At 38.0% G+C, this 20,165-nt stretch overlaps 1 protein-coding gene across 4 annotated transcripts; it reads right to left on the reverse strand.

The window, feature by feature from the left end:
• Positions 1 to 2,165: 2,165 nt before the first annotated feature.
• On the reverse strand, positions 2,166 to 18,826 carry LOC113646528 (CMRF35-like molecule 5). 4 transcript variants are annotated; one of them, XM_047803594.1, is made up of 7 exons: positions 18,716 to 18,826; positions 17,789 to 18,109; positions 5,930 to 6,007; positions 5,802 to 5,855; positions 3,885 to 3,989; positions 3,193 to 3,239; positions 2,166 to 2,926 (listed from the first exon to the last, which is right to left on the reverse strand). In XM_047803594.1, exons 1-7 carry the CDS (start codon positions 18,753 to 18,755, stop codon positions 2,555 to 2,557), a joined length of 1,017 nt encoding a protein of 338 aa, XP_047659550.1. In that variant the 5' UTR covers positions 18,756 to 18,826; the 3' UTR covers positions 2,166 to 2,554. The 4 variants fall into 4 exon arrangements, with proteins under 4 accessions (XP_047659550.1, XP_047659549.1, XP_047659552.1 ...); XM_047803593.1 differs by lacking the exons at positions 17,789 to 18,109; positions 18,716 to 18,826 and adding exons at positions 6,894 to 7,214; positions 7,821 to 8,152; XM_047803596.1 differs by lacking the exon at positions 5,802 to 5,855.
• Positions 18,827 to 20,165: the final 1,339 nt, after the last annotated feature.

Below are 20,165 nucleotides of genomic sequence, written 5' to 3' on the forward strand. Positions count from 1 at the left end.
TGTTGTTAGTAAAATAATCATGTGTGTTAGATACGTATGTTTTACTGTAACTCCATGTCATCTGACTGTTTTATAGCAGAGATGTCTTACTGTAGTTTCATTATATGATATTATGATATCAATATCAATAATTAAACCTGTACAATACTAATGTGTCATTATATTAATGTGCTACACTTAAATAGGAAAACTATTAACTGGGTTTGTTGCAGAGATTCAGGGATGAATGAACTGCAACAGCTCATGTTTACAGTGTGGCTCTTATATAGTGTCTTATATTTACATTTATATTTACATCATTTATCAGATGCTTTTAATCAGTTCAACTGACTGAAGTGCTTTACAGTCTTTATTAATAACACATGCTCCTGCTAGTCCAGTAGATCAGTGAACCATCTGAGAACCATCAGTCGAAGCACCCAATTGGACTGGTACAAAACGAGAAGAAATGAAGATGATGATGATTTCTTAAGAGCTTAACAAAGTGCTAATTTAAGTTCTTGTTGACAAAGTAGGTCTTTAGTGTTTGTTTAAACTAAATTAGCTTTAGCAGCTTAGATGTTGTTTGTTGCAGATGGTAAATGGTCAGGGCAAGCTAGGATTTTCAGCAGTTTTTTCTTCAGGTTTCACATAATGAAAGGAACCTCAGCCTTCATTGTTTAATGTTGTGGCTATATAATTATTTAATATTCCCAGGTTACACAGATGCTGCTGTAAAAGTGTAAAATTAATTTAATTGAATGAAAATCAATCTAAAACAATCAAAACCAAATACAAAAATAACAAACAAACAAACAAACAAAACTTATGTAAAGTTATATATAATATTGCTCAATAAAAGTGAAAGAAGTCAGTTATACACACAGTTAAACAAGAGGAAGCAGCAATATGACACATATTTTACTATTAACAGCTACATCAACCTCCATGAGTAATAAATGTATTGAATCCAGATTTTCTAAACATCTTGAGACTGGGAAAATAAAGCTGTGTGTAAAATACAGTCCATATTCAAAAGGGAGTTATATATAAATAAACATTTACATAATCATAATATAATCTTCCTGGTGTCATATACTATTGATAAAAAATGTAATTTTTAAAAACTATATTAAAATATAAGATGGCTTACTTTTTACCTGTTGTGCTGTTGTCAGGATTGTTGTGATAAACATGAATCAACACTTTCTGAACAATCAGATTTGAGAAATAAATTGTACAGCATGTTTAATTAGACAGTAACTTGTCTTTTGAAAATCATATCACCATATTACAAACACAGCCTTCTTCCACCTTAGAACTATTGCTAAGCTGAGAAACATCCCACCTGTATCTGATGCTGAAAAGCTAGTTCATGCATTCATGACCTCTAGACTGGACTATTGTAATGCATTACTAGGTGGTTGTCCTGCATCTTTAATAAATAGGTTACAGTTAGTACAAAATGCAGCTGCCAGAGTTCTCACTAGGACAAGAAAGTATGACCATATAACCCCAATTTTATCATCTCTACACTGGCTACCTGTTAAGTTTAGAATTGATTACAAACTGCTGCTACTTACGTACAAGGCTCTTAACAGTTTAGCTCCCATGTATCTAACTTGTCTTCTAACTCTTTACAATCCTTCAAGCTCACTGAGATCACAAAACTCAGGACTTCTGCTAGTTCCCAGAATATCTAAGTCTACTAAAGGTTGTAGAGCGTTTTCTTATTTAGCTCCCAAACTTTGGAATAGTCTTTCTGTTAGTGTTCGGGGCTCAGACACACTTTCCCAGTTTAAATGTAGATTAAAAACTCATCTCTTTAATCAGGCGTACACATAATACATCCCATAATATTGTGCTCTAAAACAACTGACCAAATGCACATTATCTTCTAGTCCTTGTTAATATTATGAACAGCAGCTACGGTAATTCCTCTTCACTGCTTTTCTCTTTCTACCCATTCTGAGGCATCCAGAGATTGTACCAGCTCCTGTTGTGTTCCGTATCAAGATTTCTGACCTTCGTTGAGATAAAACCAACCTTGTGAGAATCCTGAGGCATCTAGAGATGTTCCAGCTCCAGTTGGACTCTGCTTCATGAAATATTCAGACATTCTAAGAGGAGATGCCAACTACTGTATATGCGTTCTTGAGGACAACAACCTCCTCATTAATACACAATTGTCAGACTGTATATTTATAATCACCCTCCAGTATCACCCAAATGAGGATGAGGTTCACTTTACAGTTTGGTTCCTCTCAAGGTTTCTTCATCTTCCTTCTAGGGAATTTTTCCTCACCACAGTCTCGGTCATCTCAGGTTTGTTCATTGAGAAATATAACACATTTAACTATAAGTCTAACATTAAACTTAAATTTTTGTATTATATTAATCTTTGTATAATATACATTTATGTTTCTTATTAGCTGTTCTGAGACAATGACAAAGTGCTATACAAATAAAATTGAACTGAACTGAATAAAGTGGTGTATAATATGTAATATAATATATAAATGGGTGCTAAAAAGAACAAATAACTCAGAATGATTAGCATTCTGATGAATGCTAGCTAGCTATTTACAGTAGCATAAATACAGGAGTTGCTCTTGCTCTTGTAGACGGCTGTTGGAGCTGCACCATAAGAGCTGGTCTCAAAACTCACTGCTGCATACATTGGACTTTCACCTGATTTCACCACTGATGGTGAAGTAGCACTGACTGCTGAGGGTAACTGAGCTGTGGAGTAGAAGTCCTGATCAGGAGGATCTGATGGGTTTTGTGCTGTAGAATAAACAGTTGGAGTTGTCGGTAATTCAGTGTTGCAGTAAATGGTTTCAGAACCGTCAGGGAGGTTTGTGGATAACTGAGCAGTGCAGTAAATTGTGTTAGAAAGAGATCTGCTGTCTGTAATCCCCTCATAGTCACAGACTGGTGCTGGAAGCTGAGCACAAGAAGGAAAAGAAACAATTATATTCAATTTAGGTACAAAAAATAGAGAGAATAAAACATGCATTTCTGTAAAAAAAAAAAAAAAAAAGCTCTTAAAAACAGCTCAAACAGATTAAAGTCTTAAATATGGTCTAAAATTTGTATATATTTCATTTTCATTCATTTAAATGCCAGATGCTTTAAATCCACATCTTTTTAATGTTTAATAATTTTTGTTGTGGTTTTGTTAAAATCAGCTTTTAGAAAAACACAACTCACCACACGGGGGTTTGAGGAGCTTTTTAAGGATTGGGCTGAAGATGAGGCTGAAAGTTGGACAAAAATACAAGCAACTGTTTTAAAGATGACTACGATATTTGAAAAAAAAAATTATAAATACAAATAATATAAATAAATAAATGAATACAGTTTGTAAAGGGTGCTTGTCTCTATGGACCTCATGCATGTACATTTCTCTCTGTACTTGCTTAATTTACTCTTATTTATTAATTAAATGTTAATAAATGCCCTAATTTAGTGTTAATTTGCTTTCAAACGCAATAGAAGTTCATTATTATTAAGTTCGTTATAATAGAATTATTATTATTATTATTATTATTATTATTATTATTATTATTATTATTATTATTATTATTATTATTATTGGACTCCTATTGTCTATTTATCCTATTGGCTCCTATTTTATGGTTTTCACTATCAGATCTTCCTTTTATTTTGGGCATCTGGACAGTGAATGTGTAGTGACTGGTTTCTGAGTGTGGAGTTTCCTGATCCACCAAATTGTCAGTATTATGAAAATCAGGTCTAAAAACTTTTTGTCACCTTTGTGTATTTATATTACACACATAAGTGCCACCTCAGTGTTGTGCGTCATTCACTGTGTTCACCTTTCATGAGTTAATTCTGACTTTATTACCACATTAAGTAGTTGTGTGAATGGAATACAGTACCTTGGTTCTTCTTTTTCCACTGTATCAGTCCAGTAAATAAAAGGGCAATGAGAAGCAGCACGAGAACAACAGACACGGCAGTGATGACAGGTAAAGTTTGGAATCCTGGAAGAAAACAGAACAATTAAACTTTTAGGTTTGTGTCTATGGGAGTGTGTGTGTGTGTGTGTGTGTGTGTGTGTGTGTGTGTGTGTGTGTGTGTGTGTGTGTGTGTGTGTGTGTGTGTGTGTGTGTGTATCTGTGTGAGTGTATCTGTGTGAGTGCATGTGTGTGTATGTGTGCACATATGTGTGTGTGTGTTTCTGTGTGAGTATGTGAGTGTCTGTGCATACAGGGCTCTCAAGTGTCACGCATTAACGTGACAGTCACACATTTGGGTTTTTTGTCACGCTCTCCTGCCACACATTGTATTTCTCATGCAGAAAAACTTTTTGACTATTTCTCATATATTTAATAAGCCGCAGCGCCCAAAATGTATCAGTCCTCACCGCTGTCTCTATGGAACTGCCCTCATCACTCCTCGCACTGTACCCCGCACCCTCCGATCTACCAGCACTGCTCGACTGGTTCCACCATCTCTCAGGGTAAGAGGCAAGTATACTACAAGACTCTTCTCTGTTATGGCACCAAGGTGGTGGAATGAACTTCCTCTAGAGGTCCGGACAGCTAAGTCACTGACTATTTTCAAGCGGCGGCTGAAGACCTACTTATTCAGGAAACACTTCAACTAGCACTTCTTTCCTTATCTTTTGCATTTCAGTCAGGACCACTTGAGTCAAAATAAGACGACTGAGATGCCCTTGAGCAAGGCACCAAACTCCCCCAAGCATAAATGGCTGCCCACTGCTCCGGGTGTATGTTTACTGCTGTGTGTGTGCACTTTGGATGGGTTAAACGCTGAGAAAAAATGGGTCGCCATACTTAGCCATATGTCACGTCACTTTTACTTTCACTTTCACTTAATGACGTGGACATCAATTACCTGAAAACCTTCAACCACAAATAGATTCTGAAACATTTTGTCTTATCAGCTGGACCATTAAATAAAAATGCTGTCAAAACAGCAGATGTTCTAAACCAACATGTTGGGTTGTCGACAGAATAACTCAGTATTAAGACCTGTAACCTACCCAAACTGAGCAAAAGACCACAGTGAGGCAAAGAACAACAGGGTTCTGTTCAAACAAACTAAACACTGCATGAGTAAAAACACCCTGGAGACTGAAACTGGAAATTTAGACTTCACATCTGTCCAGACCACAAACCCACTGTGAGATAAGTGCAAGTGCACCAGGTGTAGAGGGGAAGTAGACCTTTGGGTGGGAATGTTACTGTGGCTGCAGCTTTAAGTTTCACAGACAGTCATGTACTAATTTCAAGAGAAACCCTGAGAATACATTATTATTAGTAGTAGTAGCAGTAGTGGTAGTAGTACAATAATAAATACTGCAAAATGTCTTGTGAAAATATGACTTCCAATGAATATTTTGGCCTAAATTGTGTATTCTGTCTGTAATGTGTGTATTCTGTCTGTAATGTGTGTATTCTGTCTGTAATGTGTGTATTCTGTCTGTAATGTGTGTATTCTGTCTGTAATGTGTGTATTCTGTTTGTAATGTGTGTATTCTGTCTGTAATGTGTGTATTCTGTCTGTAATGTGTGTATTCTGTCTGTAATGTGTGTATTCTGTCTGTAATGTGTGTATTCTGTCTGTAATGTGTGTATTCTGTCTGTAATGTGTGTATTCTTTATGTAATGTGTGTATTCTGTGACATGTTCATCATTAGAAGGTGCTGTGATGTTGATGGTTAAAAGGAAATGAAAACATGGTAATGGGTCTACAGTTACTTCCTGTCAGTTGTTAAAGCACAGAGCAGAGCAGCAGGTTTAAAATAACATGGTAGATATTCTACATACCCTGAGATGAGGAAGTGATGGGGGTTTTGTGGGTAGTATAAGTTAGTAACTTATCTGAAATAAAAAAAGAGACAGATTTAATGATGTGAGAGAAATGTGAAGAAGAAGTCATGTAAAAAAGGTTATACCTGTTACTGAATGTGTCGTGTCCCCATGGGTTGGAGTGAAGTGTGTGGTGTGTGAGACAGAACTGATGGTGGGATCAACTGGAAGAAAGGAAACAGTCCATTTATCACTCTGAGTTTACACCCTTATTGTCTGCGTGTGACATTTACAAATCCGGCTTTCTTAAAAGGTAAGTGTGTGAGTGTGTGTATGTATGTGTGTGTGTGAGAGAGTGTGTGAGTGTGGGTGTGGGTGTGTGTATGTATGAGTGTGTGTGAGAGAGAGTGTGTGTGTAAGTGTGTGAGTGAGTGTGTGAGTGAGTGTGTTTGTGTGTGTGTGTGTGTGTGTGTGTGTGTGTGTGTGTGTGTGTGTGTGTGTGTGAGTGAGTGAGTGTGTGTGTGTGTGTGTGTGTGTGTGTGTGTGTGTGTGTGTGTGTGTGTGTGTGTGTGTGTGTGTGTGCATGTACAGCTGTATGTGTGTGTGTGTGTGTGTGTGTGTGTGTGTGTGTGTGTGTGTGTGTGTGTGTGTGTGTGTGAGAGAGAGAGAGTGTGAGTGAATGTGTGTGTGAGAGAGAGAGTGTGTGTGTGTGTGTGTGTGTGTGTGTGAGACTCTGTATGAGTGAGTGTGAGAATGTAAAAGTGTGTGTTTGTGTGTGTGTGCGAGTGATCGTGTGTGTCTTTGTGTGTGTGTGTGTGTGTGTGTGTGTGTGTGTGTGTGTGTGTGTGTGAGTGAGTAAGTGAGTGAGCGAGTGTGTGTGTGAGTGTGAGAATGTAAGAGTGAAACTCTGTGTGTGTATGTATGTGTGTGTGCGATTGATCGTGTGTGTGTGCGAGAGTAAAAGACTTTTGAATAAATAATACTAAAGTGTTAGTTTCCTCTCTGTATGGAGATGTTTGGGACACACTGCACATAATCTGCCTCAATAACAATATTTAATAATCAGTGAAATAATGTGTGAGATTTATTTATTCTCTGTGTAACACTCACCTGTTTTAACCTGCAGGAGAATCTTTGTGTAAATATCTTTCAATTTCCGCTCTATCGCACACCAGTAAGTGTTTCCATCCTCAGGTCTCAGATCAGTGATGGTGACGGTGAAGACTCGGGCTGTTTTGTTATCATACAGAGAAAATCTGGTGTCTTTAGCAGGAGATCCAGATTCAACAGGAATGTCTTTATTTCCCCCATAGGGACATTCACCTCTGCACAGATACTTGTTGTTATCTTCGTATCCAGATTCATAAGGACATTTAATCTGAACTGATCTTCCTCTGTATCCATTTACTGTAGTTACAGCATCAGTACCAGCTGGAGAATAATATACAGTGGAATGAAATATGATCCAGGAAGATGGTGCATCAGTGTAAGAGAAGAGGAAGGTACACAAGAGATACGTGTGTGTTAGAATATCATATACACGTATTATTACATGTATAATACACGTGTTATAAACACCAAACTCTCATCCTAATAATCTAAATCAAACATGTCAGACATCTGATATCTGCTTTACTTGATAAAGATATTAAACCCACATTTTGTGTTGATTAACAGGAAGAAGAGAGATGAGGTTGCAGGTCGACCGCTCTGATAAAACATCAGCCCTGATCTTTAAACATGTGACATGTAGTTAAGGACTAGTGTTAGAACAACTCTTCAGTTTTACACTGTAAATAAACAGAGATCATGTTCACTTGTGTCGTGGTCACGTGGTCACTTAAACATGTACTTTTCTTCATGCACTAAGTGAAGTGAAGCTCCTCTGTGTGCTTTTGAAGCTAAACACAAAGTCTCAGCAGCCCTGAACTTCACTACATTAAACACAGGAGCCCATGAATACAAGGTCTGTGCTAAATGTCCAATTCTTTAATGTTACACTTACAATGAACATTAATGTGAAGTGCTTTTACTTACCTGGAATCAGGAAGAAGGTGAAGATGAGGAGGATCTTCATTCTAAATCCAGACTCAGAAAATAATAAATAATAAAATATTATTTATACGACACTCCAGCACTGTCCTTGTCTCTGTGACTGGGCGTCTTTTTGTGTGTCGTGATTAGAAAGCAACATCATGTCCACTTCCACTTTTGAGCTGCTGACAGAAAACCACTCAGGAAGTCTGTGTGAAGTGTTGAGTGTCGTTGTTACAACAGCTGCTGTCAATGTAACAGAAACAAAAGAACAGAAAACATGTTTCTGATACTAAACTAATGACCAGTGGAGTTGTGTACTGCAACGTAACTGTGATGTCACTTCTTTGTTTTTCCTCTCAGTCTGTAGAGAGTTTGAGTATATAATAGTTTGTAAAATGTACCAGTCTGAAACTAGATGTGCTCCAGGGATTTCTACATTAGAGCAAAGCCTTGACCTTCAATAATCACTGCATCCTTGTTGAAGATTAAAGCCCATAATGGCTTGTGATGGTCATAAAGTGAAGACCTTGACATTATGTGAACCGAAGGAACAGACAGTAATGTTTTTGTTTGTTTCCTGAGATCTTCTGCAATACAATGACATCACCATGTGGATTAAAACTCTGCTCAAGTACAAGAACGTCACAAATCTTGTTCTTTGTAGTGCAGTCGAGGCCTTCTGTCACTTCTATCAGACTACATAAGAGTGAAGCTGTTCTTGTGAGCTGTATGTCAAACACTTTACATCATTAATTATCATATTAGTAGATGTACTAACCACCACTCAACATACTCATACACCACATGGGTGATGTGTCACTTCCTGTATAGTGACTGTAAAACACTTCCCTGACATCTGTAATGAAACACTTCCAGAAAACCTCCTTACTGCTCAATATATACTGAAAAGATAAATCTCTCATGTCCAACCGCTGAGCAAAAAGTAATGAGTCAGCAGAAGTGGATGTGGTTAACAATTGTTGCTGTTGTTTTGGTTTTAGTCACTTCTTCTGAAATAGAGCAAATACTCAGACAAGGAAAGAGAGAAAACAAAATCTTTTTCTCTAATCACATTAAATACAATCTAAAAACATGCTGAAAATATTATTGAATATTTTATTAACCCTTGCATGTTGTTCGAGTCTGTGTGACCCATATTCTTAAACATCAATAGTTTAGAAAAAATTTGCTTCCTTGTACATTTGTTGATTTTCCCCCACCCATAACTTAAATAAATTTGACTTTCTTTTTTTATGACAATTTTACTAAAACCCAACAAAAAACGAGTAGCACTTTAATTAAAAAGTCTGATGTAATAAAGGTAAAGGGCAAATATTAACCATATATGCTGTTTATATTGCTTGTAATTGGGATGAAGTAAACATCTGTAGAGTATTTTAACATAAAATGTTTGATTGTGTTGAATTAAAAACCCAAAAATGCAGTGGGTCCACCAGACCCACGAACACTGGCTGAATAACAAAAATACGAACATCATACAAAGGTTAAAATAAATATTCAGCTTCATGACTGAATGAAATCCTCTACTGTACTGTAAAATGCTCTTTGTAACAGAATTGTCACCATTTCATTCTTCTTTATGCTACAACTGTGGGTTTGTCAGTTAAATTCAGGGCACGTCTATTAGAAAGGAAAGCGTTTAGCTTGTGACATTAACATGCCCAGCACATCCTGTGTGAAATCATGCTAGCTGGTTCAAGTCATGCATCTTTGCTGACATTTACTTAATTAACTGGTGATGTTTTTGTATTGTGTACTTGTGTATTTAATACCACAGCTGAATTACTGCTGAAAAAATGGATCACAACACAATGGTTCTCTAAAAGCCTATAAAAACTAGAACAATTCTCAGATGTTATTAAAGAGAGCAGGGTGTGTTAGCATGAGATTAAACACAGTTCATGTTCTGTGTACAGAGTCGTCTTAACACCTCAGTCCATATGTGTGAACACATCAACTCTCTGCTTCATCAATACCCAGTAGAACAATGTGTCAAACTGTTTAACTGTAAAACAAGAGCTAAAACACTATATCTTATTATAATATGGATAATATAATATGTTTTCCTGTGCTCCTTAACATTAACTGGAACAGAAATGTTCAGTGTTGAATTACATTATTTTTATATATATTTTTTCATGGTAATGTAGATCATACTTTAAATATGAAATAAAACTAATCAAACCTATGTTAAATGTATTTATGGATTACTTACTGTCTCTTACTTGTGTGAGAGAAACGATGAGTGTATTAAAGTGTCAGGACTTGGACATTCTCTGTCGGAACAATAGGGGCGTTCTGGCAGTGTGTTTTCTGTCACGTCTTGTAAAACTCTCTTGGTTGTAATTGGTTTAATTATTATGTGTATTTATTTCTGTCAGAGAACGGGGGTGTCTTCACAGATAAAAAGGCCCAAATGCAGGGATAACAAAATAAAAACAGAGATTTTATTAACAAAACACAAAAAAAAGGAAACAGGAACTGAAACACAGAAGCCAACAAAAAATGAGGACCCCACGAAGCTAACCGCAATGCAGAGGAAATAATTACACATAATAATAAAACCAATTTTAAGGTTTCGAACATTTGAAGGTTTCGGCAGGAAGGAATTAGTCTTATATCTATATTGAGCTCAGAAATTATGCTGACCTATAAGTTGCTCCATAGCTTTTGGTTCCAAAATTCCACTTGACTATATACAGTCTTTGAATGGACATTATGATCACACTCTCTGGTGTCACCCAAATGAGGATAAGTTCCTTCTTACTCATATTTATTCTATATTTTTTATGTTTGTGTAAAATTGCTTTGAGACAATATCCATTGTTTATTTTTTTATATATATATATTTTTTTCAATTTATACCAAAATAACGAAGGTATACAAAACTAAACTCTCTGTCCCCCAACACTAGACATAAACATAATCATACTGAACATAATGTACATGATCAGATGTCCATAAAGGAAAAGACATAATGATAATAATAATAAATAAACAACATGACATGTATGAATAATATTCCCCACCCCCTATACAATACCATATTGCCTGCTTTCATTTCCTCAACAAAAGGTAAGAAAGGTTGCCAAATATTGGCGATTTCCCCAGTAGAACTTCTTACTGTACATCTAATTTTCTCCAACTTAAGATGGTACTTGACTTCCCTTATCTAGTGACTGAATGTCAGGTGAGTAGGCTCTTTCCATTTAATCAGTGTTAGTCTACTAGACAGAAGAGAACAGAAGAGCAGTATCTTAATTTTACTTTTTTTTCTTAATTTTGCATTTTTTTTGCCATACTAAACAATCCAAAAAATATGGATGGCTCTAGAGAAGGTCTAGAACATGTGTCATGTCCAGAACATATGCAGCAGAGCTGAGGGAGACTGCTTTCATCTATCATGTGGGATCTGTCAGCTTTAATCTTAAAAAGTCTGACTTTAGTCCAAATTGTATTACAGCATGTCTAAGGCAAATGGTTGATAAAAAAAATCCATGAATTATTTTGTACAGGTTGTCCTTTTGAATATGGTTCCTCTACACCTGTCCCCGTATTATTTTTCAGTAGATCTAAATATGTTGAATCATACATGCTAAGTGCTTCATAGATCCTGCTTAGAGCTTTTTTTGGACTGATTTACATTATAGAAGTTGGAGGGCAACATGAGAAATAATTAAAATTCAATACTACAAAGTTCAACTTGCAAATACCTATAAAATCTGATTTAGGGATGTCAACTTTCTTTACCAACTGTTCAAAGGATGCAAAATTTCCATGAATATAAAGATCAGATAGTGAGACCAGACCCTTTCTAGCACAAACCTCATCTGTCAATGATGGAGCATGTAATTTTTAGCAGTTGATGCAGACTGTGATAAATTTTTATGAAGACACGATCGTCTAAACTGATTCCAGATTTTAAATCAATGTATATCAACTGGATTAGAAGTCATGCTAGAGATTGACTGTGTTAATGGGATTTAAGAGCATAGGGCAAATTTAGGGATTTGATAGCCCACCTTCCACCTCCTTTATCAGAGCCTTCAACTGATCTATATCAGAGTGAATCGCAGACGTATTATTTATTTTTTTTCTTGCTTGCTTTAATTTTTTAAGGGAACTGAAATAATCTGCAAGCACACTTTTCAGTTCGGATTTGATCACCGAGGACGATGTCTGCTTTAATCGAATGAAGAATCTCCGATTTCAAGGCCACTGCATCCAATTTTCTTGGGCTGTCCAGCAGGGGTGGTGTCATTTAAGATTGGGTGACAGTAGAATACAGGGACGAGGTGGCATTAGGGCTAGTGTTGAACGATTCGTCCCTTATTCTTGCCTAGCTTTTCCGCAATTCACCCACATAACAGCTATTTCCTTATATTTAAAACAAGATTAGAGCAGATTTTATGTACTGTTTTGTATTGTAAGTACGTCTTATTCCATTGCCACTTGAGAGCATTCCTCCTAAAACTCAATATCCATTGTATCCAACTAAAATTCATTTGAATTGATTTGAAGTTGAGCCACATGTGCATCTCCATGACAACCATAGCAGCAATGGATCGCCTGATAGCATGGGCTGTTAACCTGGTGGCATGGAGAACAAAGTCTGCGTTCCAGCACATCTCAGGATTTAATCCCTCACCTCTATCCTACTCCCTCTGCTGGTCAGCTTTTAGGCCTGCAAGACTATCATGGTACAGTATGTAGAGATGCTTCATCCTGGCCTGCCTCTGTGAAGGCTCTTCCATTAAAGGGTAGAGATGGTCTTATATGGCTTTGAGTGTTAGGCAGGTTGACTGAGAAGAATTTGTTGCTGACATCGAGGTCCTCAGAGCCTGAAGCAGACAACATTAGGTTGTTGTTTTGTTAGGAAGAAATTGTGAAACAAGCTTCCAAGTCCAAAATACAACTTCTGGAGTGGCAGGAGAAGGAGAGAGAAAGGTGATTCCATCTCATACTCTGCCAACTGTGAGCCCCATAACGAGCCGTGGCCTGAGACATGGGAATCAAGTGCCAGGCTTGAAAATAAAACCAGACATTAGCTGGATTGCTTCAGAGAGCAACTCTCATAATTCACATGAGCAGCTACCTTGAGAGCTCCAACAGCAAACATACAATTCAAAGAGTGTGTGATTTGTCATCCATAAAAAAACAAACAAAAAAAAAAAACAATTGAAATGATCCAAAACAGTAAATTTACAGTTAAAAAGAAACAATAACTTGCAGAAAGAAACATGCAGTGGGATTACAATAATCAGTTTGACAGTTCAAACCAGTCCAGGATGGCGAACAGAAGTATCCAGAATCTTAATGTTTATTGAAATGGGACAAACTCTGGTAGACTCTGGAGTCTAATTGGTTATTAGTTATTGACAGAGTCTGGTAGACTGAATCTGATTGGCTGGTGGTTGGGTCTAAACCCTTGTAGTCAGATTCAGGTAAACTGACTTTTTCTCTTGTTTGAACAGGAAGGAAATTTTTAACATTTTCATAATCTTCATTTGTCTGAAATGGAAAATAAATCCATTAAAATGTTTGTAAGTAAATTGTTTGTGAAAGTAACATCTGAAGCAAATCACTGGCCTGTACCTCTCTGGAAGATTGTGTCACTGTTCCAGTGCCTGAAGAGAGAAGAGATTGCTTTAAATCACATTCTCTAAAGACAATGAACAAAATCACAATCACAAATCACAAAATCCCAACATATTTACATGTGTTGAATATCTTATTCAATTCAATTCAATTCAAGTTTATTTGTATAGCGCTTTTTCCAATAGACATTGTCTCAAAGCAGCTTTACAGAACATAAACATAGAGCAGAAGGTAAACATAATTAATGATGAAGGAAATAACGAATAATAAAAGTAAAAGAATTGACAGAATAAAAAATTCTAGATTATTATTAGATATATACATATATACATCTTATCTACACTACGCATCTTTGACTTTTGATCAGTTGTTTTGTAGGTTCAGTGATATGCATACTACACGAATGATTGCACATTACACCATCTTTCACATCTTTTTCATATCTTTTTATAGATTGTGTGACTTTTGATCGGTTGTTTTGTGGGTTCAGTGATATCTTTCACATCTTTATCACACTTTCTCATGTAAATAGGCATGAGAAAGTTTATTCATGTGACTTTGGCTGCATTGGTTGTTTCTGCACTTGTTTGAAAAGAAAACACATTAACACTTTAACATGTTGTGTGAATATAAATTAAAATGTGCTTGTTTGTTTGCAGTACCTTGGGTCTTTTTTTTCCACCATATCACTCCAGCTGATAAAAGGCCAATGAGAAGCAGCACTAGAGCAACAGGCACGACAGTCGTGACAGTTATAGTTGTGAATCCTGGAACTGAAACCCACACAATGTGTCACAATATTTTAAACCGTATTCTGTCCATTTATACAGAATTTTCCATAACATTTTTTTTGTGTGTGATGTTTTTACACTACTCCTACTTTACCCAGGGTTAACACTTCAATCCTGGTTCTTCATAATCTAACATTCACACTGTACATTATTAAACCCTGGTGCTTTGTGCATGCTGGTTCTTCCCTACAAGTTCTCTCCAGGAAAAGGTCTCCAGTTGAAACGAGTGTGGATTTTCATGGCTGTTAAGTTTCGAGAGATGGATTACTTTTTTTTTTCTTCTCTTCAACCTTGGGATTTATCCATTTTTTTTCAGGATTATTCATTGTTTCTGCAAGGACTGAGAGAGGCCTAACTAAGGACCCACCAAAGACAAGCAGCTAAGTGGTGAACAGTTGGTGTTTGTATTTGCTGTCTTAATATACGCATTTGTATTCAATTTAGTTGTGCGGAATTTTGTCGTGTCCTTTTCTTGCCACTTAATCCAATTCTTTCTATTTAAACACAGTATTTGAGTGCCGAACTTTAGTGTAATTGTAGGTCTAAGAACTCACTGAGACCGATTTGTTACATCACATCTAAAATAACAAAATTCTAGAATAAGAAAATAAATATTGGTGTTAATTTACTACTTTACATTTGTATTCTTGTGTTTAATTTATTGTGATGGTTAATATAACATTAAGAACTATTGTGATTTTAGGATATCTGATATATTAGTTACTTCTTTATTGTAATAAGAGACTGACGTAAATAGAATACTACCGGCCAATTCACTGCAGGGAATCCAGGTTTCTTAGTTAAGGGTAAATAAAATAAGGAAACTATTGTATAACCTTATGGGTTAAAAATAGGGTTACACTCATCTACCCTCCTTTGTTGTCTGAATCTCAAACAGTGGTGGTAGGTGGGCTCTGGAATTGCCAACCTGCCGTAAGGAAAGCTGATTTTATCTCAGCTTTAGATTCGCACTACTCCCGATTTTTTTTTTTGTTGTTTAGCACTACCTGAAACCTGGATATCCCCACAGAACACAGCTACACCAGCTGCCCTATCCTCTGCCTATGGTTTCCCTCACTCATCATATGAAATGGGTAGGGCTGGTGGTGCAGGTCTACTGTTGTCAAGAAGATGGTATTTCGCACCTCTCCTCTTGTCTCATTTAACCATCTCTTCTTTTGAATTTCATGCAATTTCATTTACCTCTCCAATCAACCTTATTATTGTTCTATTGTAACCCAAGGTATTATGAATTATCCCTGCATAATAAGCGGTAGAAGAAGAAGAAGAAGAAGAAGAAGAAGAAGAAGAAGAAGAAGAAGAAGAAGAAGAAGAAGAAGAAGAAGAAGAAGATAATGATCTGATAGCCCCCTCAGTCACAGCTCACAACCTTGGGGTAAACATGGGCAATCAACTGTTTTTTTTTTTTTCCTTTCAAGTTGCTAATGTGACACGCTCATGTTGTTTCCTCTACATCATTAAAAGGATTTGGTGATTTTTTTTTTCCTCACAGGCTGCTCAGGTTGTTCATTCTGTTGTCATCTGGTGGCAGGTCTACATATAAGCAATTTGTCCTCTGCAAATGATCAAAAATGCAGCTGTATAACTTGTTTTCAATCTGCCTAAGTTCTCACACAACAACCTGCTGCTGTGATCCCTCCACTGGTTTCCGGTAGCTGCACACATCAGATTCAAAACACTGATGGTTGCCTTCAAAGCCTAAAATGGAGCAGCTCCCTCTTACCTCAAAGCCTTCATCACTCCTCACACTTCGTTCTTACATTTACATTTACATTTACAGCATTTGGCAGTTCTTGACGGGTCCCACCATCTCTCTGGGTAAGACGTAAGTATACTACTAGACTCTTTTCTGTTTTGCCAGCAAGGTGGTGGCATATACTTCTCGTTGGAGTATGAACAGCTGAGTCATTGGCTATTTTCAAAAAATGGTTGAAGACCTAATTATTCATGAAACACTTCAACTAGCACTTTCTTACCTGCTTGCTGTATGTGTGCATTATAAAACAAACAAACAAACAAACAAACAAATAAATAAATAAATAAACTCTGAACAGTGATTTAGTTGGTATCTTGGTATCTTACCTCTTTAGCCTAGTGAACCAGAGTTAACGTATTCAATGTTAGAGACTTAAGCACTTTTGTACATCTCTCTCAATAAGGGTGTCTGCCAAATGCTGTAAATGTAAGAAGTCAAGTAAAATAATTTATACCTGTTACTGAATGTGTCGTGTCCCCATGGGTTGGAGTGAAGTGTGTGGTGTGTGAGACTGATCTGATGGTGGGATCAACTGGAAGAAAAGACACAGTACATTTATCACTCTGAGTTTACAACTGCCCCTTTTCCACCGAGGCAGTTTGAGTGCTGGTTCGGAGCCTAATGTAAAATCGGTTCTTTCTTTTTCGACAGCCAAAGCACCGTCTCTGAACCAGGAAAAGTGGTTCTTAAGTAGTACCAAAACGTTGCTGGTCTAGACTTAAGAATCACTTGCGTCAGGAGCTATGGGCGAAGCTGGGGGTGGGGTTACTGTTAGCGCATTTGATAATGTACCTTAAGTATACTAATGTTTAATACACTTACTTTACTGCAGTATGATCAATTATCAGCACACACGACAGTAGGTAGCTACATGCTAAGTCTAACTCTTTTTTATTGTGTTAATGATAAAATAATGTTATGTACTTTGTTATTCATGATTACAAGCTCTGTTTATACAAATTACATTGAGATGCACGTACATGTTTGAATGCCAATGTAGGTTCGCAAAGCCATGAGAATAAACAGTAAATCAACATCCACCATTGTTGATGTTGTGTTTGCCACTGCTGCACTAACGTTGCCGGGAAAGATAAGACGTATATAGTGATGTAAGACTTGGCGCTGTGATGGCTCTCTAGCCCATGGAAAGGCAAACTGGTTCTTAGAAGGCTCGCCAGTGGAACCAGCAACAGCACTAGCTCTGAACCAGCACCGGGTTCTTTCTGGTGGAAAGCGGACAAACCTTGATAAAACAGGTCTATTGTACAGAACAAAAGAGGGTGAGTAAGTGTGTGTGTGTGTGTGTGTGTGTGTGTGTGTGTGTGTGTGTGTGTGTGTGTGTGTGTGTGTGTGTGTGTGTGTGTGTGTGTGTGTCAGGATCAAGCCCGGATTTTGGCCACGCATTTTTGTTTATGTTCTGTGTTCACATGTTTGCATCTTATATTGTTTCTTTGTTCCTGTTTTGTGTTTAAGTTGATAAATCCAGTTTATTTTAGCTATCCTGCATTTGGGTCTGTTTTTATCCCCAGGTCGCTGATGTGTGTGTGTGTGTGTGTGTGTGTGTGTGTGTGTGTGTGTGTGTGTGTGTGTGTGTGTGTGTGTGTGTGAGAGAGAGAGAGAGAGAGAGAGTGAAAGACATTTGAATAAATAATACTAAAGTGTTAGTTTCCTCTCTGTATGGAGATGTTTGGGACACACTGCACATAATCTGCCTCAATAACAATATTTAATAATCAGTGAAATAATGTGTGAGATTTATTTATTCTCTGTGTAACACTCACCTGTTTTAACCTGCAGGAGAATCTCTGTATAACTATCAGCCAATATCCGATCTATCACACACCAGTAAGTGTTTCCATCCTCAGGTCTCAGATCAGTGATGGTGACGGTGAAGACTCGGGCTGTTTTGTCATCATACAGAGAAAATCTGGGGTCTTTAGCAGGAGATCCAGATTCAACAGGAATGTCTTTATTCCCCCCATAGGGACATTCACCTCTGCAGAGATACTTGTTGTTATCTTCGTATCCAGATTCATAAGGACATTTAATCTGAACTGATCTTCCTCTGTATCCATTTACTGTAGTTACAGCATCAGTACCAGCTGGAGAATAATATACAGTGGAATGAAATATGATCCAGGAAGATGGTGCATCAGTGTAAGAGAAGAGGAAGGTACACAAGAGATACGTGTGTGTTAGAATATCATATACACGTATTATTACATGTATAATACACGTGTTATAAACACCAAACTCTCATCCTAATAATCTAAATCAAACATGTGAGACATCTGATATCTGCTTTACTTGATAAAGAGATTAAACCCACATTTTGTGTTGATTAACAGGAAGAAGAGAGATGAGGTTGCAGGTCGACCGCTCTAATAGAACATCAGCCCTGATCTTTAAACATGTGACATGTAGTTAAGGACTAGTGTTAGAACAACTCTTCAGTTTTACACTGTAAATAAACAGAGATCATGTTCACTTGTGTCGTGGTCACGTGGTCACTTAAACATGTACTTTTCTTCATGCACTAAGTGAAGTGAAGCTCCTCTGTGTGCTTTTGAAGCTAAACACAAAGTCTCAGCAGCCCTGAACTTCACTACATTAAACACAGGAGCCCATGAATACAAGGTCTGTGCTAAATGTCCAATTCTTTAATGTTACACTTACAATGAAGATTAATGTGAAGTTCTCATATTTACCTGGAATCAGGGAGAAGGTGAAGATGAGGAGGATCTTCATTCTAAATCCAGACTCAGAAAGTTAATAAAATAAAAAAAATAAAATATTATTTATACGACACTCTAGCACTGTCCTTATCTCTGTGACTGAGCGTCTTTTTGTGTGGCGTGATTAGAAAGGAACATCTTGTCCACTTCTACTTTTAAACTGCTGACAGAAAACAACTCAGGAAGTCTGTGTGAAGTGTTGTCATTGTTACAGAAACAAAAGAACAGAAAAGATGTTTCTGATACTAAACTAATGACCAGTGGATTTGTGTACTGCAACGTAAATGTTATGTCACTTCTTTGTTTTTCCTTTCAGTCTGTAGAGAGTTTGTGTCAGTGTGTGCGGGATAAAAACGGACCCAACTGCAGGATAGCTAAAATAAACGGGGATTTTATTAACCAGAAAACACGCAACAGGACAAAGACTAAACCAGACATGAAGACAATAGGACTCCACGCTGCACAACGCAACGCGGCTCAACTAAACAGTACTGATAATCATGACACATGAGGGACAGGTGTGCAGAGGCTGGGAGGAAAAGACAAGGGCGGGGCAGACACGTGAAAACAGAACGTAAACAAAAAGCACATGGCCAAAGTCTGGGCTGAGTCCTGTCAGTAACCCCCCTCGATGCGCGGCTCCCAATGCGCCAATCCGTCCTGACGGTCCCGACGGGGTCCAGGAGGGGGGAGCAAGGCAAACAACAAGGCAGGTGGGGGGAGCAAGACACACGGCGAGGCAGGTGGGGGGAGCAATGCACACGGCGAGGCAGGTGGGGGGAGCAAGGCACACGGTGAGGCAGGTGGGGGAGCAAGGCACACGGTGAGGCAGTGTCGAACAGGAGGGCCGAGCGACGTCCACAGCCAAACAGGAGGGCCGAGCGGCGTCCACAGCCAAACAGGTGGGCCGAGCGCAACCCCGACGGACACCACTCTCGGGAAGCAGGAAAAGGGGAGGGAGGGCAGGGAAAAAATCCTCCACAGAACAGAAAAAACAAAAAAAAAAAATACATGGGGCAAAAGCAAAACATGGGCCTGCAACACCCCCGCAGACAGGAAGTGGGGCGGTGTCCTCCACGGAAACCGGATGTGAAGCGATGCCCCCCACCGGACAGGTGCGGGGCAATGTCACGGGACACCGAAAAAAAAAATTAAAAAACTCGGGCTGGTGACATGGCCCACAAACATGAAGTGAGGCGGCGCCCCCCGCGGAGAAACCCGCGTGCCAAAAAATGCGGACCAATGTCACCAAAACCAGGATGTCCGGGGAAAAAAATCAGACAAGAAAGAAAATAAATAAATGCTCCCAAACGGCTGCCGCTATCTTGCTGGGTCCTGGTCTGGCGGAATCCTTCTGTCAGTGTGCGCGGGATAAAAACGGACCCAACTGCAGGATAGCTAAAATAGGGATTTTATAAACCAG

The sequence above is a fragment of the Tachysurus fulvidraco genome, chromosome 18 (assembly GCF_022655615.1).
Source record: "Tachysurus fulvidraco isolate hzauxx_2018 chromosome 18, HZAU_PFXX_2.0, whole genome shotgun sequence".
NCBI classification, from domain to species: Eukaryota; Metazoa; Chordata; class Actinopteri; order Siluriformes; family Bagridae; genus Tachysurus; species Tachysurus fulvidraco.